The sequence below is a fragment of the Fusarium flagelliforme genome (assembly GCF_020744385.1).
Source record: "Fusarium flagelliforme strain FIESC 12 MPI-CAGE-AA-0113 chromosome Unknown B0J16scaffold_5, whole genome shotgun sequence".
NCBI lineage: Eukaryota > Fungi > Ascomycota > Sordariomycetes > Hypocreales > Nectriaceae > Fusarium > Fusarium flagelliforme.
In genome coordinates this window covers 824,709-846,539 of record NW_025763507.1, presented here as the reverse complement: position 1 = coordinate 846,539, position 21,831 = coordinate 824,709, and the positions used below count along the sequence as shown (strand labels likewise).

The window sequence follows — 21,831 nt, the reverse complement described above, 5'->3', positions numbered from 1 at the left end:
TTTGCGCTGAGATACAAGCAGCCCGGTAATGTTATATCTTTATCCTCTCAACATCGATAACGATTTCCCTCAACTTGGAATGAAAGACGCGCTTTACCTTATCCCCTCTTCCATATCTAGCGGATATCGCCGTAAAGATACGAACATTAGTACGTACCACGCTAACGGCCCCGAAGATACCTTTGGTTTCGGAACCGTCAAGTTCAGGTATCATTACAGGGCGTCTTAGTTCAAGCTAGCAAGGTCATCCTGGCCGAGCATTTTCGGGTCCGAAAAAGTCTCGATATCTTAATTGAGGTTGTCTCAATGCTTCAGATTGAAAACCTCTCATGATACAGATATCCACATCGTTGACAAATCTCATCTTACACACACGGAAACAATAAACCGAAAGCATTCGAAAATGACTACTCCACGACAAAAGGCTTACATCAATGTTGATTTGGGAGAAGGTTATGGCAATTATGTCTGTGGCCCCGATGAGGAGTTGCTCCCGCATATCGACTTTGCAAATGTTGCCTGTGGGTTTCAGTAAGTCAAGCCTCAACTCAAGTATATCAGTGCTGATCAGTTCCTCAGTGCTGGTGATCCCTTGATTCTGTCCAAAACAGTAGAGTTATGCAAAAAGGCAAATGTCAAAGTCGGCGCCCATCCCGGCCTTCCAGATATCCAAGGCTTTGGGAGAAGGGAGATAACCATGACACCCGAAGAGCACACAGCAAACATCATCTACCAAGTCGGCGCTCTGCAAGGTTTCCTCAACCTGCACGGCATGAAGCTGAATCACGTCAAGCCTCACGGCATCCTCTACGGAATGATGATTCGCAACATGGACGTTGCCCGCGCCGTCTGGGCTGGTGTGCCCGCTGGTGTTGCTGTCTTTGGTCTCGCTGGCACAAACATGGAGACTGCGGCACGAGAAGCTGGGCTGGAGTTCTGGGCTGAGTATTTCGCTGATGTCAAGTACACCAAGGAAGGAATGCTCTTCATAGATAGGAAGAAGACACCTTGGGATCCCCAGGTTGTGAGGGAGCGTGTTCGTTCGCAATTCTTTGAGAGCAAGGTTATTGCTGAGACCGGGGAGTTGATTGACCTGCCCATTAAGGGGAACCCTACGACTATATGTTGTCACTCGGATTCGCCAGGCTGTGTGGAAATAGTCAAGATTACTCGGGAGATGGCAGATGAATACAACAAGGAGAATGGGTTTGCTTAAAGGCCTGTGCATCCATATTTTACTTATCTAAATACAGTAGTGCAAATAAATTCTATACACTATGAACGATAGTCGGCGTTGATAGAGATGAACCCATGTGAAAGGTCGCAAGTCCAGTGTTTTGCTTCCTCTCGGCCTGTCCCCAGCTGGACCAAGATCTCGATATCTTGGTTCCGCAAAATTCCAGCTGCTCTACTCTCATCCACAACCTTGGGCTCACCATTGACCAGCAACGCCAGAACATCATCTCCATCTTTGGATACTAGGCTGACGCTCGTCTTGCTCGAGTCGATATCTGCGCTTGACGATTGGGGGCCTTCGGCCGTTGACGATCCGGGCTCACTAAGTAGAGAGTATCCAACGGCGCAGAGGATTCGTCCCCAGTTCGCATCCATGCCGTAGAGTGCTGTCTTGACCAGTGGCGATCGAGCGATGGTGCTGGCAATCTTGCGTGCACCTTGTTCGCTCGCAGACTCTGATACTGTAATGGTAACGAATTTGGTAGCGCCCTCTCCATCCCTGACAACAAGTTGGGCAAGCTCGGTACTGATATCTGTCAACACCTTCTGGAACGCATTGTAGTCTAGTGAATCTTCCGAATCTATCTGCTGACCACCAGCAGCACCGTTAGCTAGCAAGGCCACTGTGTCGTTTGTGGACGTGTCGCCGTCGATGGTGATACTATTGAATGACTTATCTACTGTCCCTTTCAGTAGCACCGGGAGCATATTGCTAGCGATCGGTGCATCTGTAACGATGACGCCAAGCAGAGTAGCCATGTTAGGACGGATCATACCAGCGCCTTTGGTTAAGCCAGTGATAGAGTATTTGACTGAAGGTGACGAAGGCAGTGAAAAGGTCCTTGATAAGAGTTTGGGGAATGTATCAGTCGTGCAGATGGCTGTTGCACACTCCAGCCAATGTTGGTGCGTAGAACCAAGGTTCTGGTATCCAAGGGGAATTTTGTCAATGATCTTGGGAAGAGGCAGTCTAGTATGGACGGTTGCTGTTAGCTGTTTGCTTATCGTGCTGGTAAACCTTGGAGGAAGTAGATCAATCACCTTTGTCCAATCACTCCAGTACTCATAACAATGGTACCTTCTTCAACCCCAACAGCTCGATTGGCCTCATCGGCCATAGCCTCGACATCTTCAAGACCGCCTTTCCCTGTCACGGCATTTGCACAACCCGAATTGACAAGTACAGAATGAAACCCAATACCGCCTTTCCGCTGTAGCAAGGAGCGACTAAAGGTAACAGGAGCAGCTTGGAACTTGTTCTTGGTGAAGACTGCTGCTGCTGCGCAAGGACGATCAGATACGATAAAGGCCAGATCTGGCTTGATTATGTTGCTGGGCTTTATGCCGATGAAGGTGCCCGAGACTTTGAACCCCTGGGGGTAATGGCCTTTTGAGGGAACATACTTGAGCTTGTCATCGGGAATCCAGCTTGTACTGTAAGAACGGGCGTGGCCAGGTTTTGGAAAACGAACAAAGGCCCTCATTTTGCGGTCGTCTGGGACATGCGGGAGCAATGGTAGAGGATGGTAAAAGGGGAATTGCAGAATTTATATCAGTTTACTACAGTCTTCATATTCTATATATACACCTCAGATCTTATTATAGCCACTCCCAATACATTCAGATTCTATTCTACAGCTTTGCGATGCCAAACCCATTCCTCCTTGCAACTCCGACCATGTCCCTCGAAATATGTCTAACAGATTTCGCTCCCGCTAAAGCCATGGTACGCGACAATTCTCTTTCCAAAATATGCAAAATCGTCTCGACACCACTCTGTCCATTATACGCCAAACCCCAAAGAGCTGATCTTCCGATGAAGCACAGATCCGCACCGAGAGCTATAGCTTTGAAGATGTCGCTGCCGCGGTGGATGCCTCCATCGAACATAACGGGTAATCTGCCGTCAACCGCGGCCACGATCTCTGGCAATACTTCAAGAGTCGAGGGGACGCCGTCAAGTTGTCGTCCTCCGTGATTCGAAACGATGATACCATCGACACCCGCTTCAACTGCCTTCGCTGCATCGTCTCCCACCATGATTCCCTTGAGGATAATTTTCATGGTGGTTTGTGATCGCAGCCATGGTATCGTTTCTTCCCAGCTCAGACTTGCATCGACTATCAAGTCTCCATGTTCTTCCATCACCTGATTCGCCTCCTTTGCTGTTCTCGCATTAAGCAATAGCCGTCCCTTCGAGACACCGCCGGCCTTGACGCTATCCTGATTCGCCATGCGCAGACCAGGCGGAAGAGTGAGTGGTGTTTTCCGCTCATGGTATCTGTTTCCAAGTACCACCGTGTCGACGGTGAGGACCAGGGCTTCATAGCCAGCCTTTTCCGCTCGTTGAATCAGACGTGCTGTGGCTTCTCGAGATCTCAGAAAGTAGAGCTGAAACCACGGATTTGGGTAAGACGCATCTCGTGGAGGTAAGGCACTCATGACATCCTCGAGGGAGGTCGTCGCATTGGAAGAAAGGATGAAGTTGGATCCTAGAGCATGGCTAGCTCTGGTTAGAGCCACTTCGCCACCTTCTCCGACGAGCTTCTGGTAGGCGCTGGGAGCTATAGCGATGGGAAAGTCATAGGTCTTCCCAAAGATTGTCGTGCGTGTGTCCACATTGCTAACATCACGCAGAACCTGTGGACGAAGCAAGACTCTTTAGGCAACAAGTGGTCAGTTCAAACTGTTTGTTTAAAAGAATACAACAAAAACATACCGATCGTATATGGAAACGTTTCTCTCCAATGTTTGTTGCTCGTCTGCGCCAGTGGTGTAGTACTCCCAAACAGCCGAGCTCAGTTTAGACTTTGCGATATCCTGTATGTCATTGACGCAGACAGGATCTGGTGGGTGACTTTGACGCATTATGACTGGCTAAAGAGGGGGGTCGATAGTGTGCGATAAATGCATTCTGATAGAAAGCTTACCTAGCTTACTATAATAATAACTCCATTTAGCTTTATTTCCTTCATGACTTGTTATTTCGGTCCCCTGTCGCTGAGTGAATATGAAGAGCCGTCTCCGCGATAGTGTACCGCTCCATTGACGGGTCCGAGGCGGACCTGAAGGTCCGTTGATACATGGTTCTAGATTGCGCCATGGTACAGGTTACGCTCAAGCCCCGATTTAAGCTTCGGACCCGTCTAGAGGGGTTGAAAGTTGGTACTAGACTGATATGGGCAAGACCGGACGTGACTGTAAGTTGAGCGAACAGCTTTCGGAGCCGACACAATATCATCATGGGCCGCTTGGTCATGAGATATGTTCAACAAATGGGTACATGATAATATATTGGTCCAATTCGATACAAGGAAGCGTTTAATTAATCTCATGCTTCGTAGATAGTTTATTGAATCTACACGTCTACAGAGTACAGGCTACAATCAGAATGGCACCACCACAGGTAATAACAGCTACCAACGATAGAGTATACATGGACAATGTTAATTGGCACAAGCTTCGAGACCCGTCTTTACTCAAGTCTGGGGTATGTTACGTGGACGGATCTTGGATTACAGCTCAGTCTGGGAAGGTATTTGATGTTCACGGTACGTTCGTTCCCTTCCGTAGTACGAAATAACACAATGGTCAATCATCTGACAACACTCATAATCCAATAGATCCCTCCAACGATACCAAGATCGCCCAATGTCCAGACTTTGGTCAGGCAGATACAACCGTTGTCATCGACGCAGCCTACGCAGCGCTGCCAGAGTACAGTCGGCTTTCCGGTAGACAGCGATCTAAACTTCTGCGCAAGTGGTATGATCTTGTTATTGAAAACAGTCATGATCTTGGGGTACTCATCACTTGGGAGAACGGGAAGCCAATTGCCGAAGGTAATGGAGAAGTACAATTTGCTGCCTCTTTGATCGAATGGTTCAGCGAGGAAGCACCGAGAATTTACGGCGATTCCATTCCCTCTTCATGTGGAAAGAAGCACATTGTTACTCACAGAGAGCCCATTGGAGTTTGCGCGCTGATCACTCCGTAAGTAACAATGGATGGAACTTGGAGAAATACTAACATGCCATGTAACAGATGGAATTTTCCAGCGGCCATGGTCACAAGAAAGGCGGGTGCTGCACTCGCTGCAGGATGCACCGTCGTCTGCAAGGTGGCGGTTGAAACCCCTCTGACAGCACTGGCCCTCGCCGAGCTTGCTAGTAGAGCTGGGTTTCCCAAGGGTGTCTTTAACGTCATCACCGCATCAACTGAGAATACCCCAGCAGTTGGAAAGATCCTCACTACTCATCCCATCATCAAGAAGGTCTCCTTCACGGGTTCAACTCGAGTTGGAAAGCTTCTTGCAGAGCAAAGCGCCTCGACGCTGAAGAAGCTATCCCTCGAATTGGGCGGCAATGCACCCTTCATTGTTTTTGATAATGCCGACTTGGAAGCAGCTATTGCTGGGGCTATAGTCTGCAAGTTTCGTGGGTCGGGTCAGACGTGTGTCTGCGCAAACCGTTTCTTCATCCACGCTAAAGTCTACGATGAGTTTGTCAATCGCCTGACCAAGATAATGCAAACCACTTTCAAGGTTGGCAGTGGCTTTGACAAGGGAACAACCCACGGTCCTCTTATCCATCAAGGTTCAGTATCTCGTTTGGATGAATGGATCTCAGAGGCCAAGTCTAAAGGCGCTTCTATCACTGGAGGCGGCAAAGTAGATGGTCCAGGATCATTTTACCAACCAACACTCATCACCGGAGCCACACCTGCCATGCGAGTTGCACAAGAAGAGCTCTTTGGTCCTGTTGCTGTCATATTTTCCTTTGAGTCAGAAGATGAGCTGGTGGAAAGGGTCAACTCGGTCAGCGTTGGCTTAGCGGGTTATATCTGGTCAACAGACACTCGTTGCATACAGCGAGTGTCGGAAAGGCTGGAACTGGGCATGATCGGAGTGAATACACCCATCGTTGCTGATGCAGCGAGTCCATTTGGTGGCATTAAGGAATCGGGATATGGGTTGGAGGGATCTAAGTATGGCGTGCAGGAGTATACTGTATTGAAGACGATGACTTATAGTAAATCTGACTAGAGGGAACTTTCGAATCAAGTTCGTCCTGATAGAAATAGATTGATTGCACACTTTCATACTATTGTTTCCTATAATAAAAGTCACAAGAAAGCCACAGAAGTATCTTCACGCATCGTTCATCTATACTAGACGGTTTTAGGCCTTACTGACGGTGGTTGACCTCTGAAATCAGGGATGGAGGTAAAGAGAAGCTCAACGTGAGCAGTGAAAGTAACAAGACAAATTATACTCAACGAACTCAAGGTGGAACTCACAACAATCCACCAGGACTAATGAGGAGTTCTCAATCATACTTTTACAACAGTCTCAATTGATAATCTATATACAAGCGTCTACTTTGGGTATGACTCCTATTTCCACACCAACAACACTGCCTAGGAATCCGTCTCCATCGTAGGCAACTCCTTGAGTGCCTCGGCGATAATAGCAATGCCCTTTCGTAGATCAACCTCTGAGATGACTAGAGGAGGTGCAAACCGAATGATGACTCGTTGAGTGGGTTTCGTCTATGAATCAACATGTTAGCTAAGTCGGGCAAAGAATAGAGTAAAGGCATCCTTACTAGCAGACCCTTTCGGCCCAGCAGAATACACAAATCCCTTGCCGTCCTACCGCCCGCAGCCTCTTCATCAATCACAACCGCATTGAGCAAACCTTTGCCGCGAATTGTTTTGAGGATGGGCGAGTTAATTGCCGCCAGGCCCTCGCGGAAAATACGGCCAAGCCTCTCGGCCTTGTTGACCAGATCCTCCTCTTCCATGACTTCGAGTGCACGAATCGACACGGCGCAGCCGAGAGGGTTGCCGCCGTACGTTGAGCCATGGGTACCTGGTTCCATTACAGACATAATTTCTGTGCTCGTCAAGACACAGCTCATGGGGTAAAGTCCTCCCGACAGTGCCTTACCCAACGTCACCATATCGGGCTTGATATCGGCCCACTCCGAGCAAAGCATGCGGCCTGTTCGACCGATACCGGCTTGGATTTCGTCACAGATGAAGAGGACATTGTGTCGCTTGCACAGGGCAGCCACTTGTGAAAGATAGTCCTCATCGGGAACTATGATACCCGCCTCGCCTTGGATGGGCTCACAAATAAAGGCGGCAGCTTTGGATCCGTACTTTTCAAGGACAGCTTCCAAGTCGGCTATGTTGCTGTAGCGGATTGGCATTCCTGTATCTGGGTTGTATGAGGTAACATTCGGGAGAAGAGGTCCGTAATTGTCGCTCGAGTTAGGGTCGGTTGAGAGGGTGATTGGAATCGTCTGTCGCGAACCGTTAGCCTTGGATCCGTGCGATCATCTTGAATGCCACACTTACAGAACGTCCATGGAAATTACCCTGCGCACCAAACACCCAAGCTTCATCTTTCTGGACCTTTTTCGTCTTATAAGCCCACTTACGAGCAATCTTGACCGCAGTCTCAACAGCCTCAGCGCCTGTACACATAGGAAGGACTTTCTCATAGCCAAAGGTATCTGTAACCTTTTCGGCCCACTTGGGAAGTACATCGCTATAAAAGGCGCGAGAGCATATGGTGAGTCGTGAAGCCTGTTCTGCCAAGGTCTTGACAAGGGCAGGATGACAATGTCCCTGGTTGACGACGCTGTAGGCAGACAGAAAGTCGAGATATTGTCGACCTTCGGGATCCCAGACATGGGCACCTTCTGCGCGGGCGAAGACGGTGGGAATGGGTGCGTAGATGTCGGCTATGCGTTCGCTTTCTAGCTGGATCGCACTACTGGTAGACGAAGCATGGAAGCGTGACTTGGAGGCAGGAGAAGATGCAACCAGCTCTTCAGCGTGAGGGGCCATTATGAGTAGAGTATAGTAAGGCAATAAGAATTGAACTATAGTGAATAGCGGATTTTGATGTCTTGTCGAGAAAGGAATCTAAACATAGCCTTTGGGGGTTCTGTTTATAGTCGTATGGGTGGCCAGACAAGACCGCCAGCTGCAAATACATTGTATCCGTTCCGCTTTCCATCGAAAAGAATTGATTTGGTAGTATACGGGTGTATAACTCAACACTTGAAGCATGTATAACCAACCGGCGTTGGAAACGGCCAAATTGTTTTCGGTTCCGAAAATACAGCATAGCAGTGACGCGCTAATCTCCACATCTCAACGCCTATCAAAGACGGGTCCGAAATCTTAACTACCCTCCGAACGCCAAAGGCAAAGATATGGACAACGGCTCCGAGATAGCCATCCAATGACTTTCCATCATTCACCTCGGTGAGTTACTATCTCAAGGTCTAATCCTAACGTATGTTAGTGTCGAGCGATACGGCTCTCAAGATAAGCGATCCCCATGGGGTACGTTAGTCTAGAGTCGAGCGAGAGCCTAGATGCACGCAATCTACTGTACATGAGCGGTATCTTGGTCTGTGCAGTGTTTCTCACATCAAGTTATCTTGTCTAAGTCTGGGCTTGGTATAATACAACATCGCTGGTCCGAGATGTTTTGTTTTATATAATTCAAGGACTCTTCCAGCATTTCCTTCGCAGTACCCATCTATCATCACTTTCACCTATACCTGACTGTTAACAATATGGCGATCAATCAACAGATGCTTTCCTCGGGCTCAGGCTCGGATGAGAAGAAGATCGGTTCGAATCAAGAAGACATCTTGTCCAATCACTCAACTGCGCATGAAGGTATTGCTGAGGTCTTCAGAGAGGGCCAAGATGTCAACTTTCGCACGGTTGGTTGGATTTGGGCCTCGATCATTTTCCTCAAGAGTATGTCCTCTGTCCTCCTCTCCAGCGAGGCACTACTGACAAATGACCCTCAGTCATGTTCGCGACTGGAGTTCTATCCATCCCAGTAGCACTGGCCGCTCTCGGCGCATTCCCCGGCGCTGTCAATGTTGTCGGCTGGTGTGCTGTCAACACTTATGCTGCTGTCTTGATGGGCGACTTCCGTAACCGCCACTCGGGTTGCCACTCTGTCGCCGATATGGCCCAAGTCGTGGGCGGAAAGGTGCTGCGTGAGGTTGTCGGAGGACTCTTCATCATCACCTGGGTTATCGTTGCAGGATCCGGTATGGTTGGTGCAGCGACGGCTCTGAATGCTGTGTCGACTCATGCCCTTTGCACCAACTGGTTCCTTCTCATTGTGACGCTCGTCATCATTGGGCTGGCGAGTATTCGCACTTTTGAGAATCTTGGGTGGTTGACTTGGGTTGGTTTCGCAGCTACATTTGTAGCTGTCTTTATCGTCGTGTGAGTACAAATCCTCCTAGTACACGGAAAACATCTAACCTTTCTAGTGTCGGCGTCACTAAACTAGATCGTCCAGTAGCAGCTCCCCAAGAAGGGCCTTACGAACTCGGATACGTTGTCATCGCAACACCGACCTTTATCCAAGGCATCAACGCAGTGACAACCATCTTTGTCTCCAGCGCTGGCTCTACTGCTTTCCTACCTGTCATCTCCGAGATGAGGGACCCGAAACAATACAAGAAGTCTCTCTATGTGTGCATGACTATCGTCACTGCCTCGTACTTGACATTCTCAATGGTCGTCTATCGCTGGTGCGGTACCTGGGTTGCGTCCCCTTCCCTCAGCTCAGCCGGCCCACTAGTGAAGAAGATCTCATACGGGATTGCATTCATCGGTTTGCTCGTAACCGGTGCACTGTATGTGCATATCGCGGCCAAGTATCTGTTTGTTCGCATCCTGCGAGACTCTTCCCACCTCCAGAGCAATACCTGGGTTCACTGGTCCATCTGGTTCAGCTGCACTGTCGGGCTCGGCGCGACTGCATTCGCTATCGCCGGAGGAGTGCCCATCTTCAATTTCCTCCTCAGTTTGGCTGCTTCTCTTGGGTTTGCTCCTTTGACGATCGTTCTCCCCTCGTATCTGTACATCTACGACTACGCTGGTTACCGCCGGGGAACTGCATTCCAGCAAGTCAAGTACTGGTTTCACTGGCTTCTCTTTCTTCTGGGTTGTTTCGTATCCGTCGGGGGCCTTTATGCCGTCATTTCTGCTATTCGCGAAGCATATGCTATGAAGACTATTGGTTCAGCATTTAGCTGTGCTGATAACAGTGGATCTGTATGATGAACAAGCGTGGGGATCCGGATTGTGGGAAAGACTACACTGTGGGCCACCTGTTTAGTATTTGGGAGTTTCTATAGTAATATTGAGAGCGAATTTTACCTTGTTGGGAGGCTTTTTGGTATCAGTTAATGAAGAAGTTGGAACAAATAACACTGTTTATCCCCATAAGTGATACATGTTCATGACGAGTTTCTTTTCGACGGCGACTGTGTAACATACTCCTGCATTTGTTAATGCGAATGCCTTCTCAGCAACGGCATAGCCTCTGTTATTTCGTCATCAATTCCAGGGTTAATTTGGTCCATACACTATATCCGAGAAGATACGTATCGCTGATCTCGATACCACTGGAGTAATGGTTCATCCATTAGTCGACCTCCATTACACAACACACTGGTAACCACAAGAACTGGAGTTTCTTGCTTTGGAAGTATAGGGTAAGGAAAGAAGCACTAATTCCGTTACTACCCCGGTCTGGTTGATTGCCGGGACAAGGAGTGGGTACCTAAGCAGCAAACAAGTCGATAGGTACCCACTACTCTGTACAAGAAGGTGCGTTTCTGCCCCATCGCGAATCGTCAACACCAAACCTTCAAATAATTCACTCTACCAACAGCTCGAGGAAGTATTCTTTCTAAAATCTGCAGTGAACATCACTCCTCATACCCAGAGCATGGCATTCCACGTTGGCCCCCAACTTTCCCTTCAGCCCTCGAGAAGGATCGCGCTGCGCCCACTGAACCCTGCAGAATAATCTTCAGCCCTGTAGTATGATCCCTGCAGACCAGTCAACTGATGAAACCTCAGCCAGCATTGCCAACGGCCAGCTGGCTCCCTCCATGTAAGCATCAGACTGATTAAATGTCTCAACTTCGTCTTCTCGAAATGGACCAGGATAATCGAGAAGCTATGATCCGAACATGACTTCCACTAACAAAGAATGCTCTGTAGAGCGTAGGGACTGCATCCAAGTTCACGATCACTGCCCTGAGCAGCCCTATGTGGAGCTCGAAGTACCGCAGGATGCCAAGAGGGTCATCGCAGTTACATTTGGAGGGATATCTCGAGATCAAGGTAGTCACTTGTCTCTCTATCCAGGGGTAAAGAACTAACTGTTTCAAGGCTGGGCAGATAACGCAGATGTCTCTTACACATGGTTCGACACTACCGTCATACGCCCAGAAAGTCGCGGCGACCTTCGCACGATTCTGGTCCACAACAATCGCCTAACCGAGCAAGAACCAGAAGAATGGTCAGAACGATGGGGCGTTTGGCTCGGACCCAGGAAGCGTCTCTGGGTAGAGGCGTTGCGGCCTGGCGATATTATACAGCTCATTCCGAGAGCTATGTATATGGCTTGGACAAACATCGTCGATGGGGGCAGTATCAAGATTGAGTACGAAGCCGAAGAGCTACCCGAGGATCTTGAGGCTCTTACAATTTCGTCCAATACCTCGCATTACTCCCAAATCTTGGATATCGAACACCAAGACATTCGACTACTAAATGTCAGACCAGGAGCCTTCGACGACGCAATCAGCGCTTCCTTCAGTACAGTCAGTCTTAAAGACGCCGACGTGATGGGCATTGGATTCCATGCTTTGTCATACTGTTGGGGTGACTCTAGCGAACGCGAGGAGATCATACTGTCTCCGAACCAAGGCAAAGCTGATGATGGAGTGTCATTTAGTATTGGAAAATCCGCCGCCCAGGCTCTTCGTCGGCTACGATCTGAGAAGACAACACTAGTGATCTGGGTCGATGCTGTGTGTATCAACCAGGACGACCTTGAAGAAAGAGCGCAACAAGTAACCCTGATGGCTCAGATCTACTCACTAGCCGCGATCGTCCACATCTGGCTGGGTGAAGATAATCCGGGTATCGAAGCGTGTCTCAAGCTTGTTCGAGATATTTGCAACTACAACACCGAAGAATGTCAAGGTGGCGAAGCGTGCTCATGCATCTGGACCAAGCATTCGACGCCGTTGGAAGAAATCAATACGTTTGCAGAAGAGCTGAAAAAGCAAGGCCGCAAGGTCTTTTTCAAAGGGATGATCGAGGTCTTTGAGATTCACCTGAAAACGTGGTCGCGAACGATCATTGACATGGCAGGCTGGTATGGAAATACCCAGCTTTCGTTCCTCATGAGTTCACTCTACGAGAACCCTTGGTTCTCTCGCGTATGGGTGATTCAGGAAGCACTATCTGCCAGATTCCCCTTGGTTCACTGCTCAGCAGAGAAAGTTCCATGGGAAGAAGTTGTTCAAGTAAGCAATTGGCTCCAGCAACCTGACTACGCGACCCAAAACCCACATGTCGCCTCACAGCAACATTCGATGGCCCCTATCTGGAAGACCTTAAAGCCCAAGGGAAGGACGAGAGAGGTTCCCAACACACCCACTGAGGTACAGAATACAGACGAGCTGTCAGGTATTCTCGAAGTCTTTCTTTCTGGTCTTGACCTAAAGGCTACTGATTCGAGGGACAAGCTGTTTGCGTTGCTTACCTTTGCGGACGAGACACACGATGTATCACAGCTGGATGATTTAATTAGACCGAATTACGACAAGCCAAAGGAGCGTGTCTTTGCGGACTTCACACGCTGGTGGATCCGCGAGCATAATTCTCTGGACATTCTATCTTTCATACATTGTCAGCCAACACGAACATGGGTCAAGACTGTCGGACAAGTTACCGAAAAACTACCAGCCAGTCGACCTACTTGGTCTGTTGACAGCAAGGGGAGTTCGAAATGGACACAGGCGAACCTGAACGCTCTATTCAAATTCAAGGCAAGTGGCGACACAAAACCAGACCTCACACTTCTCGAAACGGCGGATCATCTGGTTCTTCGACTATCAGGCCTTCGCATTACCGAGATCAAAAAGATTAGCTGTGTACCTATCGAACACATGTATCCTTACCAAAACACATCTCAAAACCAAAAAGAGATATGCCAAGTGTTGCATCAAATCATCGACCCATGCGGCCTTACACCATTTTGGGCTCGAAGGAATACCGCGGGCGACATTCTGCAAAAGAATATACAAGAATGCAACATGAAATACGGGGACCATATGAACTCCCATTGGGCTTATGCCGACCGGTCTGCTCTGCAAGTCCTCCAACCCAGCGCCAAAGCTGAGGTAAAATATTACAGCACAAAGCAGTTGCCCACTTGTATAGAGCCTTGCTTCTTTATCACGACTTCTGGGCTGTTTGGACTATGTCCTTGGATGTCTAAAGAGGGAGACGTCATTGTATTGCTTGACGGAGGCAATGTGCCATATTTGGTGAGACCGGCTGACAAGAAAGATGAAGAATTAAGATATGAGCTTATAGGGGAGTGCTTTGTTGCGGGGATTATGCATGGAGAGGTTTTGGATGCCCTTGGTGAGAATGCGGATCATAAGCAGGTTTTCAATCTTGTCTGAGAACCTTCTATTTGTCACTTACTAAGATACCTTCTTCCAATGCTGATATGCAGACGACTGGCCAAGCTTAAAACGATACATGGTGGGACTAGTCTTGTCCAGGGTTCTTCTTCCTTCGTATCTTCAACCTTCCCCTCACCGGGGGCAGAGGCAGATGTCCTAGACTTATGAAGATGGGCCTCTCATGAACTGCCTCCACATCGTAATGTACAGCTAGATACGCCAAGAACAACTTTGTCGCGATAGCTGCAAAGTTCCTTCCAGGGCAAGAATGTTTGCCAAGTCCAAAAGAAAGATAATTCTCAGAAGGCGAAAGTAGCGAGTCTTTGTTCCCACCATCCTGAACGAAGCGAAAGGCTTCGTAGTTATTGGCAGCAGGATAGATATCCTCGTCGTGGTGAATCCCCCAAACTGAGACGCTAACGCGTGAACCTTGGGGAAGATGAATGTTGTAGCCTTTGAGATCTAGACCTGCAGGCTGCATAACCTGTACTGAAAGGGCTTTGATGGCGGTATGTAACCGGAGAGTTTCCTTGATAGCACTGTCTGCATATTTGAGGCTATTGACCGTGGATTGGTCGACCTTTGCAGAGAAGGCATAACGGCCTTCCTCTTCCAAAGCTTTCCAAACTTCTTTCGCCTGGTCAGTTGCGCAAAGGTTAAAGAGCGTGTGTGTCATTGTTAATGTCGTGGATTCCAAAGCTGCAAACATGGTGGCGAAAACACGACAGGCTATTACATCTGATAACCCTTCTCGAGGCTCCTTCTTTCGCAATGCTTGTTCGATATGCCAGGTCAGGACATTATCTTGTGGAATATCTTCGAGATTGCCTACTCCCATTGCTGTGATTCTTCGTTCGATTTCTGGGCGAATTGTTCTGAGGGCTCTTCTCATGTAAATCCGGTTGAAGATTGAAGTAAGACGAGATGAAATGGGTTGTAGGAAGGGCGGGAAGAGGGATAGGGCTACAGCGCTCGGTACGACTGCAGTTGAGAATTTGGAGAGATTTTCCAGAAGGCCTTCGCTGTCACCTAATTATTTGTTAGTGATACGGCTTAAGGATAAAGACAACGGTAACTTACTCAGTGAACCGCCAAATACCATCAACGTAGTAAGTTTCAGAAGGACTCGCCGAACAAGAAGAAAAGCCTGGATCTCTCTCCACTCTGTATCCGGTCCAAATGCCTCATCAACAGAGGAAGCCAATTCCTCCATAAGCATTGGTACCATTCGCGGAAGATGTCTATTCAACTTAACGTGAAGAATATCGTACGCCACAAAGTCCTTCTCTATAGACGCGTTAAGAAACGCATACTTGACACCAATGATTTCGTGTTGGACAGGGGTTGGGCTTAGAACTTTATCGTTCCGGGAAATGATCCAGCGGATGTGGGTTTGAGGGAGGAGGATCTCTGGACGACTGAAGGGAAGAGTAAAGGCGCAAATAAGACCACTTTTGCTATACTGGATATAGTGTTAGTTTAAGGAATCGTGGCTGCTGAGGGAGAAGATGTGCCTTTTGATAAGCTTCACCAATGGTCCTGGGGCTGTTCCAAATCGCCGAGATTTGGGTGAGGAGGTATGGCGTGAAGCGGCCATTTGACCAGGGGATACATTTTGGTACTTTTGAAAAGTGGCTGTGAGAGACATATAGCCGCCATGTCAAAATACAAGCTGCGAGAATCCATAAGAAAAGCATCTTGAGAGTATGCTGTCATGTCAAGGGAGGCGTGGTTCTGACAACAGTCCGCACACTGGGTATTTATATGCGTGCAAGAGTTGTGGGAACGCTCCAGTCCGTCGAACTGTTAGAAACCCCCATTCGACCGAGCTGCGCTTCTGCGCAGCTTCTCTGAATTTCATAATGCTTTCGTATTTGTGATTAGGAGTATTGAGCGTGGCTGCATATTCGTATGAAAATAATCACCTTTTACGGTTGTATTTTGCGAGAGTGATGCCGATCATAAGATGGTTGCTAAGTAGCCTTTCCTGACTGGCTACAAATATCTGCACCGAACCTGGTGCATATAAAGAGCCCAAAGTTCCACCTGCATCACAGCTGAGCTCGTAATCTACAAGAAGGAATCAATGCAAAACCTCTGCCAAGTGTTACAGAGGCATGGGACCTTTGGTCTTACCTCAGATTGGCTTGAAAGACTTTTACAAGGTATGCCAGCAGAGCGATGTTGAGAGCTCTATGGCTGGAATCTTGGTGATATTGAACTAGTTACAAGTTCCGATGTAGTCCTTGACTCAGGCCAACCTGGTAGTTACTCAAGATGTGATGAGACAGATAATACTAAAGATCTATATTCAAATTAAGCATAAGTCCTACCACCCCCTCAAGACCGCCAATATCGTATTCCATAATAACCAAGTAATCCCGTCCCCGACACAAGCGTCGTCAACACAAACACCAAACTTGTGACAATACCCTGTTCGAAGAAACCGAGCTGCGTGCCCTTCAGTCGTCGCTTCATCTCAGGAAGCCTCCTCGTAGCTTCCACCTCCAGCGCTCTCAGATCAGAAGCAGTCGAAGTACCAAGAATCTTGGTAAGCTTCTCGTCTGTGCTTGATTTGCTGAGATATTTCGGCTTAGGGCGAGAGAAGAGGTCTTCAGTGTATATGGCGTTGGTGTTGGCCTGGGGAGGGGAGCCAGCTGGTGCGATGGGGGAGTCTGAGGATGTTAGCAGGCGAGTTGTGAGGGCCGAGGGGATCAAGGACATACAGAGGAGTTGTGTGGGGATTTGGTTGACGTAGCTAACTGCTGTGTCGAGGAATTGACATGTGTACTTTGCCATTGAGGGTGTGGTGAAAACATAAGCTGCGGCCAAAGAACCGATACTAGATAGAGTTAGACAAATAAGCTAAAAGGGTCTGAGCAACTTACTCTCTTGATGCATCAATGGCATCGTCCATACTCGTGACGGAGTGAACAATCAAAGTAGTCTCCTCAACCTTCTGTTTCAGCAAACTCGATGATCTAAGTAGTTAGCACGGATTCAACCTTGTGAGAGTTCCAAGTCATACCTGTTCTGGACATCAAGAATAACCCCATTCGACCCAGAGAGCACAACATGCACACTATCATCCTTCTCAACCTCTCTACTCAGCCCCGTCTTCACAGACCTCGCCTTTGCCGGCGCCGCAAGAACCTCAGTAGACTTTTGTACAAGAGCCTTCAGCAGATCCTTTTTAACCCACTCGTTAACCAAAACGACGTCAGGTGCGTAGGGTGCTTTGCCTTGTAAGCTAAAGCGTGCTGATACTAAAGCTTGTGCAGCGGAAGCAATGTCTGCGTCTCGCTCGACGAAAGCTATCACGGGAGCTTGGGGATCTGAGACGAGATGGTTGCGTAGGATAGGGCCGGTTGATCCATTTTGGGAGACGAGAATATGGGGAGTGTTGAGATCTTCTGGTGTGATGGGCTGGGTGGATGTGGCAAAGATATCTCTGTCTAAAGAGTTTTGGATGAGATTTAGGACCAGCTTTGGTGTTTCCCGCAGAGAGTTCTCAGACTATATAATTAGCAACCAATCTCTTCTTCTTTCATATGTTAACTTACCTGGACAATAACACAATTTCCAGCCGCAATAGCAACAGCCAAAGCGGAAATCACGCCATAAAACCAAGCATGATTCGCAGGTTCAATGATAACCACGCCAACCGGCTCCCGAGCCGTAACATCATCCTGTCCTTTCTTCACCGAATATTCCTCTTCCAATTGCTGATCAGGGTTGATTGAGTTATACGCATCTGCAATAGTTTGCAAAGCGAGACAATACTCGACTTTTACTTCTGAAGTCTGATTTTTGGAATCCTTGGCGATAGCATCTTGAATAGAGGCTGCATTGTCGGCTAGAGAGCTGTGCAGGAAACGTAGTTGGTCTTTGCGGTAGATTGGGTTATGGAGACGACCATCGACTGCCGCTGAGCGGATTGCGGAGAATTGTTTTGCCATTGTAGATGTTTGGGTTCGCCTATCTTGATTTTGCAATACGGTAAATAGAGGGCTTCAAGTATTTGTTTAGTTATCGGAAGTAATAAATTCAGGGACCTTTTTTTGACGCCCACTTCTCAGAAGAGGAAAGTTCAGGTCGATCCGGGGTCCCCGGATTGTCCATCGGTTCGGGTGTTTGTAATTGGGGAGTGTCGTCCTCCTCCACATCCCGAGTGGAGGTCACTGCTCGCGAACTTGAATTGCCGACTCCGGGTCTTCCGTCTAAAGTAAGCAAGGGGCCTAGAATTGGACTTCAGATCATTCGATAATACCAAGAGACCTTGATTGACTCCATCACCAGTTCTTTCCATCATCACCAACACTCAAGATGTCGACCACAACAACCCAAACGCACGTTCAAAACGGGTCCTTCCACAGCGCCGTTCTTCGAGACTACGAACTTCACCATTCTCAATCGCGTGAAGAATCACCAGCGACTCAATCTCCTTCAAACTCATTGGACCATCCCGAATTCGACCTTCCGCATCGTCGTGTTCCTTCTTACAGGCCGCTTAACCGCGATCCGGAGCATATCAATGGCGTGAGAGTGTACACGAGCACGCCAGAGCTGTTCTTCATTACTGCTATGTTTCGAGGATTGAATTTCAATGCGGTAAGTTGATTTTTGAGGGGCTTTGGAGTGGATTTGGCTGACTTTTGGTGTAGGGTGCGGCGCAGACTTGGAGGGCTTCGGTTGGGAGGTTTACGGATAAGGTTTGGAAATATCCTATTGGTGGTGAATTTTAAAGATAGCGACGGGTATTTGATTTGAATGTTTGGAATTCAGTTTACAATGGATAGTTGTGCTTTTTGCTTTTTTCCCATGACGGTGGCTTTGAATCGGGATAACTTAGATATCTTAAAGCCTTTACTTAGTTCTGTAAACAAATCTAGTCCTCGAGTAACCTATGAAAACAGGTTATCAGAACCATGTTTTCATTGTGTAGATCATTGGATAATCTGATTTCTGCGATTTGAATAAGAAAAGGAATTCACGCAATCAGTTTCGGCAGAATAAAATAGCAATGACAGGCTTTCAAATTTATGTTTTCTGTGCAATTTGTCTACTCAGAGGCCTTAACACCAACCATGTTACCATAGTCCTCGCCCATTTCCTTGCCCTCAACAATCGGTTTCGTCGACGGCAAAAGCACATACAACATCCTGGCCCACTCCGTCTCGCTACAGTTCCTCCAAGCATGCATAGTGGCCCTCTGCACGCAAATATCTCCCCTCTTGAGCACCCTCTTATCGCCCGAATCCAAAATAAGTTCCACCTCACCCTCCAGCACAACGCCATAGTCCAGACTGACAGTGCGGTGCATAGGCGACATGTGACCGGGACACATATCTACGTATCTCAAAACTGTGCCTGTCGATACGCTCAGGCCTGGGGCGCTGTTGAGGAAATCTTGATAGGAGGCCACGTCTGATGACAAGTCTGCAGGGAATTGCTTTGTGGCATAGCCCAAGGCGAAATGGGCTTCTTTGTTTGGGAGGGCGTAGAAGGGGGCGTTGGAGTCGATTGTTGTGTCGACTATTGCTTTACCTTCTTCATTGTGTGTTGTGATGAAGCGCTGGGTTTGTCTGAGTTTGCCTTCTAGAGCCATTGTGATGATTGGATGAAATTCTTATTGTGGTAGAGTGCAAATTTGGTGATAGGGTGTTTTATGACTGTAGTGAATATTAAATTGAGTTAGTTTGGTTGTTTGTCTCGTGTCGTTTTATGTTGTTGGTTGTTTCATGATATGTTAAATCCGGTCATTTCCCGGGATGGTCATTCGGGATGTGGAGGATCTCCAATTCGGCGACTTCTCTCCTGCATCCGATCGCCCACTTGGCTATGCGACGACCCTTCACGGGGTCGGAAATAGAGTCCGAGGATAATGCAGCACATTATTTGATGCTAAGTTATCGGACTGCATTTGCTCAATATCCCATTCCGTTTCTCCCTGCTTCTCTCGAGTTGTAATTTATCAAAATTCAAATTGGACTCGAGACAAGGATCACCATGGCTACCACAGATTTCTCTAACCACTTCTCAGAAAAGAACATTCCATTCGGAATTGCTTCCTCTGTAACTCACAAGGAACCTCAAGCTGTTACTAGACTAGGGAACACCGTGATCTTCCTCCAGGATCTGGTCAACGAGCTATTCAAGGATGTCGAGGGCCTCACAGCTGGTGTGCTAAGCCAACCAACCCTCAACGCCTTCGCAGCTCTGCCCAAGACTGTGCATCAGAATGTTAGAACCCAGATCCAATCAGCGTACCAGAAGGGCGGGCTCGATGCCTTTCCTGCGGGTAGCAAGGAGGATATCAGTGCTGTAACGATGCATCTGCCCATGGAAATCAAAGACTTCGCCGGTAAACACCACTCCCTTCCACCATCATAACAATCACTAACTTTCAATAGACTTCTCTTGCTCTCTAGACCACGTCATCAACGCAGGCCGTATTGTGGTTAACAACCCACACCCACCACCAGGCTTCTTCCACTTCCCTGTCGGCTACCAAGGTCGCACAAGCTCAATCGTCACCTCAGGCACAGATATCGAGCGACCTTACGGCCAGTTCCGCAATCCTGCGGACGGCTCTATCATCTATGGACCTTCGCAGAAGGTCGATTATGAAGTTGAGCTTGCGGCTGTTATTGGAAAGCCTTTGGGCATGAAGCAGAGATTGAATGCGAAGGACGCAGAAGATCACATCTTTGGCTTTATCATTCTTAATGATTGGAGTGGTAAGTAGCATGTCGTCTGGATTTATAGACCTTCGCTGACAAGACATAGCTCGTGATATCCAGGGCTTCGAGATGAGCCCTCTTGGTCCTTTCAACGGCAAGAGTCTAGGAACATCCATCTCTCCATGGATCATTACCCTCGACGCTCTAGATCCTTACCGCACCCGTTCTCCAGCTCAACAAACCCTTTCAGCATCCTACCTGCAACATCCAAACCTATCTACTTTCTCCATCACTATGAAAGTCGAGCTTCTCGCCAACAAAACCGCGACAACGCTCGGCACATGTCCTGTCGAAGCTCTCTACTGGACTCCCCAACAGATGATCGCCCATTCCGTCAGTTCGGGCAGTGCGTTGAGGACCGGAGATGTTCTTGCCACGGGCACGGTTAGTGGTTCTGATGAGGCGAGTAGAGGTTGTATGCTTGAGACTACCGAGGGTGGAAGTAAGCCTGTTACGCTCAAGGATGGGTCGAAGAGAGGATATCTTGAGGATGGGGATGTTGTGAGGATAACAGCTGCCGCGGGAGAAGGGGTTGGGTTTGGGGAGTGTATTGGCCAACTTACTCCTGCCCGAGCTTACTAGACAATTACTCAAGACTGGAGATGAATGCTGAGACTATTATTGGCGGATTGGAAGGGACATGGTTAGATACTAGGTTGCTTCATGACAGTTTAGGATAACCTTGAGGCCACCTTTATCGCTTGGAACTCTAAAATTTAGGATATCGTTCTCCTAAACTCATAAAACCAATCCATAAATCTTTACTCAGTTGCCTAAGAGTTGATTCCTTTTTACCGTAGCTATGCGAGATCCCGATCTCCGTTTAAGTACCAGTCTGTCATCCATCAGATAAGGTTTCTGAAGACATTTACATATTGAATAAAGCAACATGACTCCTTCATGGTGTCTTCTCCTGCAGTCCCATGGATCTGCAGTCAATCTCGATGCAGTAGCCATATAACTGATGATTGCCTCTCCCAAAATATACCCAGTCTGTCCATAGTTATCCGTTATATGACCGTTGTTTCGCGAACGCTTCCTCCAAAGATTCCCGACGTGACCTGTCACTCGGAGGCGGCGGTCTAGCGTTCGACCAGTGCTTCCAGTGCCTGGATTCTTTCCAGTAGGCTCCTCTTCTCCTGTTTCCATTCCTCTTCCCATTGCTTCTTAGCTTCATCAACACGGAATTGAATTACTGCCGCGGTTGCATTAATGAGGCTTTGTCTCCATTCGTGAAATTCACCTTTTGTTGGCCGTTTATCATCATCATCCCTGGGAACGATTTGGTATCCACTGTCAGC

General features: G+C 48.1%; 12 protein-coding genes across 12 annotated transcripts; 6 read left to right on the top strand and 6 right to left on the bottom strand.

Moving 5' to 3' along the window:
- The first annotated feature begins 280 nt into the window (after positions 1 to 280).
- Positions 281 to 1,268, top strand: B0J16DRAFT_343901 (lactam utilization protein lamb). Its single transcript, XM_046128122.1, has 2 exons — positions 281 to 531; positions 580 to 1,268. Exons 1-2 carry the CDS (start codon positions 404 to 406, stop codon positions 1,214 to 1,216), a joined length of 765 nt encoding a protein of 254 aa, XP_045981004.1. The 5' UTR covers positions 281 to 403; the 3' UTR covers positions 1,217 to 1,268.
- A 7-nt stretch (positions 1,269 to 1,275) lies between these two features.
- Positions 1,276 to 2,720, bottom strand: B0J16DRAFT_400768 (ArgJ family protein; the record flags this gene model as incomplete). Its single annotated transcript, XM_046132546.1, has 2 exons — positions 1,276 to 2,206; positions 2,278 to 2,720. 2 exons carry the CDS (start codon positions 2,718 to 2,720, stop codon positions 1,276 to 1,278), a joined length of 1,374 nt encoding a protein of 457 aa, XP_045981003.1.
- A 100-nt stretch (positions 2,721 to 2,820) lies between these two features.
- Positions 2,821 to 4,293, bottom strand: B0J16DRAFT_373180 (FMN-dependent dehydrogenase). Its single transcript, XM_046130519.1, has 2 exons — positions 3,956 to 4,293; positions 2,821 to 3,895 (listed from the first exon to the last, which is right to left on the bottom strand). Exons 1-2 carry the CDS (start codon positions 4,102 to 4,104, stop codon positions 2,869 to 2,871), a joined length of 1,176 nt encoding a protein of 391 aa, XP_045981002.1. The 5' UTR covers positions 4,105 to 4,293; the 3' UTR covers positions 2,821 to 2,868.
- Positions 4,294 to 4,672: 379 nt separating this feature from the next.
- B0J16DRAFT_363396 (succinate-semialdehyde dehydrogenase NADP+) lies at positions 4,673 to 6,280 on the top strand (the record flags this gene model as incomplete). Its single annotated transcript, XM_046129877.1, has 3 exons — positions 4,673 to 4,787; positions 4,860 to 5,229; positions 5,281 to 6,280. 3 exons carry the CDS (start codon positions 4,673 to 4,675, stop codon positions 6,278 to 6,280), a joined length of 1,485 nt encoding a protein of 494 aa, XP_045981001.1.
- Positions 6,281 to 6,585: 305 nt separating this feature from the next.
- Positions 6,586 to 8,278, bottom strand: B0J16DRAFT_400765 (pyridoxal phosphate-dependent transferase). Its single transcript, XM_046132545.1, has 3 exons — positions 7,600 to 8,278; positions 6,843 to 7,544; positions 6,586 to 6,786 (listed from the first exon to the last, which is right to left on the bottom strand). The coding sequence occupies exons 1-3, from the start codon at positions 8,092 to 8,094 to the stop codon at positions 6,655 to 6,657; spliced, it is 1,329 nt and encodes a 442-aa protein (XP_045981000.1). The 5' UTR covers positions 8,095 to 8,278; the 3' UTR covers positions 6,586 to 6,654.
- Positions 8,279 to 8,480: 202 nt separating this feature from the next.
- B0J16DRAFT_288716 (transmembrane amino acid transporter) lies at positions 8,481 to 10,459 on the top strand. Its single transcript, XM_046124197.1, has 3 exons — positions 8,481 to 9,024; positions 9,078 to 9,507; positions 9,555 to 10,459. Exons 1-3 carry the CDS (start codon positions 8,835 to 8,837, stop codon positions 10,348 to 10,350), a joined length of 1,416 nt encoding a protein of 471 aa, XP_045980999.1. The 5' UTR covers positions 8,481 to 8,834; the 3' UTR covers positions 10,351 to 10,459.
- A 744-nt stretch (positions 10,460 to 11,203) lies between these two features.
- B0J16DRAFT_149529 (heterokaryon incompatibility protein-domain-containing protein) lies at positions 11,204 to 13,964 on the top strand. The gene is made up of 2 exons (XM_046122027.1): positions 11,204 to 11,424; positions 11,473 to 13,964. Exons 1-2 carry the CDS (start codon positions 11,271 to 11,273, stop codon positions 13,782 to 13,784), a joined length of 2,466 nt encoding a protein of 821 aa, XP_045980998.1. The 5' UTR covers positions 11,204 to 11,270; the 3' UTR covers positions 13,785 to 13,964.
- On the bottom strand, positions 13,873 to 15,484 carry B0J16DRAFT_363392 (cytochrome P450; the record flags this gene model as incomplete). The annotated part of the gene is made up of 4 exons (XM_046129876.1): positions 13,873 to 14,550; positions 14,620 to 14,816; positions 14,868 to 15,249; positions 15,302 to 15,484. The coding sequence occupies 4 exons, from the start codon at positions 15,482 to 15,484 to the stop codon at positions 13,873 to 13,875; spliced, it is 1,440 nt and encodes a 479-aa protein (XP_045980997.1).
- Positions 15,485 to 16,040: 556 nt separating this feature from the next.
- B0J16DRAFT_373175 (Aldehyde/histidinol dehydrogenase) lies at positions 16,041 to 17,746 on the bottom strand (the record flags this gene model as incomplete). The annotated part of the gene is made up of 5 exons (XM_046130518.1): positions 16,041 to 16,462; positions 16,514 to 16,629; positions 16,676 to 16,759; positions 16,816 to 17,303; positions 17,351 to 17,746. The coding sequence occupies 5 exons, from the start codon at positions 17,744 to 17,746 to the stop codon at positions 16,128 to 16,130; spliced, it is 1,419 nt and encodes a 472-aa protein (XP_045980996.1). The 3' UTR covers positions 16,041 to 16,127.
- Positions 17,747 to 18,029: 283 nt separating this feature from the next.
- Positions 18,030 to 18,650, top strand: B0J16DRAFT_373174 (uncharacterized protein). The gene is made up of 2 exons (XM_046130517.1): positions 18,030 to 18,398; positions 18,452 to 18,650. Exons 1-2 carry the CDS (start codon positions 18,114 to 18,116, stop codon positions 18,530 to 18,532), a joined length of 366 nt encoding a protein of 121 aa, XP_045980995.1. The 5' UTR covers positions 18,030 to 18,113; the 3' UTR covers positions 18,533 to 18,650.
- A 199-nt stretch (positions 18,651 to 18,849) lies between these two features.
- Positions 18,850 to 19,448, bottom strand: B0J16DRAFT_415753 (uncharacterized protein; the record flags this gene model as incomplete). The annotated part of the gene is made up of 1 exon (XM_046133544.1): positions 18,850 to 19,448. The coding sequence occupies exon 1, from the start codon at positions 19,393 to 19,395 to the stop codon at positions 18,850 to 18,852; it is 546 nt and encodes a 181-aa protein (XP_045980994.1). The 5' UTR covers positions 19,396 to 19,448.
- Positions 19,449 to 19,618: 170 nt separating this feature from the next.
- On the top strand, positions 19,619 to 21,246 carry B0J16DRAFT_288711 (uncharacterized protein). The gene is made up of 3 exons (XM_046124196.1): positions 19,619 to 20,151; positions 20,201 to 20,527; positions 20,577 to 21,246. Exons 1-3 carry the CDS (start codon positions 19,797 to 19,799, stop codon positions 21,110 to 21,112), a joined length of 1,218 nt encoding a protein of 405 aa, XP_045980993.1. The 5' UTR covers positions 19,619 to 19,796; the 3' UTR covers positions 21,113 to 21,246.
- The last annotated feature ends 585 nt before the right edge of the window (positions 21,247 to 21,831 follow it).

Coding starts and splice junctions, on each gene's coding strand:
- B0J16DRAFT_343901 (XM_046128122.1), top strand. CDS start 404: ATGACTACTCCACGACAAAAGGCTTACATCAATGTTGATTTGGGAGAA. Junction 532..579: donor AATGTTGCCTGTGGGTTTCA/GTAAGTCAAGCC, acceptor TCAGTTCCTCAG/TGCTGGTGATCCCTTGATTC.
- B0J16DRAFT_373180 (XM_046130519.1), bottom strand. CDS start 4,104: ATGCGTCAAAGTCACCCACCAGATCCTGTCTGCGTCAATGACATACAG. Junction 3,896..3,955: donor AACGTTTCCATATACGATCG/GTATGTTTTTGT, acceptor TGTTGCCTAAAG/AGTCTTGCTTCGTCCACAGG.
- B0J16DRAFT_400765 (XM_046132545.1), bottom strand. CDS start 8,094: ATGGCCCCTCACGCTGAAGAGCTGGTTGCATCTTCTCCTGCCTCCAAG. Junction 7,545..7,599: donor GTAATTTCCATGGACGTTCT/GTAAGTGTGGCA, acceptor GGTTCGCGACAG/ACGATTCCAATCACCCTCTC. Junction 6,787..6,842: donor TGGGCCGAAAGGGTCTGCTA/GTAAGGATGCCT, acceptor GTTGATTCATAG/ACGAAACCCACTCAACGAGT.
- B0J16DRAFT_288716 (XM_046124197.1), top strand. CDS start 8,835: ATGGCGATCAATCAACAGATGCTTTCCTCGGGCTCAGGCTCGGATGAG. Junction 9,025..9,077: donor CTCGATCATTTTCCTCAAGA/GTATGTCCTCTG, acceptor AATGACCCTCAG/TCATGTTCGCGACTGGAGTT. Junction 9,508..9,554: donor GTAGCTGTCTTTATCGTCGT/GTGAGTACAAAT, acceptor TAACCTTTCTAG/TGTCGGCGTCACTAAACTAG.
- B0J16DRAFT_149529 (XM_046122027.1), top strand. CDS start 11,271: ATGACTTCCACTAACAAAGAATGCTCTGTAGAGCGTAGGGACTGCATC. Junction 11,425..11,472: donor AGGGATATCTCGAGATCAAG/GTAGTCACTTGT, acceptor AACTGTTTCAAG/GCTGGGCAGATAACGCAGAT.
- B0J16DRAFT_373174 (XM_046130517.1), top strand. CDS start 18,114: ATGTCGACCACAACAACCCAAACGCACGTTCAAAACGGGTCCTTCCAC. Junction 18,399..18,451: donor GAGGATTGAATTTCAATGCG/GTAAGTTGATTT, acceptor CTTTTGGTGTAG/GGTGCGGCGCAGACTTGGAG.
- B0J16DRAFT_288711 (XM_046124196.1), top strand. CDS start 19,797: ATGGCTACCACAGATTTCTCTAACCACTTCTCAGAAAAGAACATTCCA. Junction 20,152..20,200: donor GGAAATCAAAGACTTCGCCG/GTAAACACCACT, acceptor AACTTTCAATAG/ACTTCTCTTGCTCTCTAGAC. Junction 20,528..20,576: donor CATTCTTAATGATTGGAGTG/GTAAGTAGCATG, acceptor GACAAGACATAG/CTCGTGATATCCAGGGCTTC.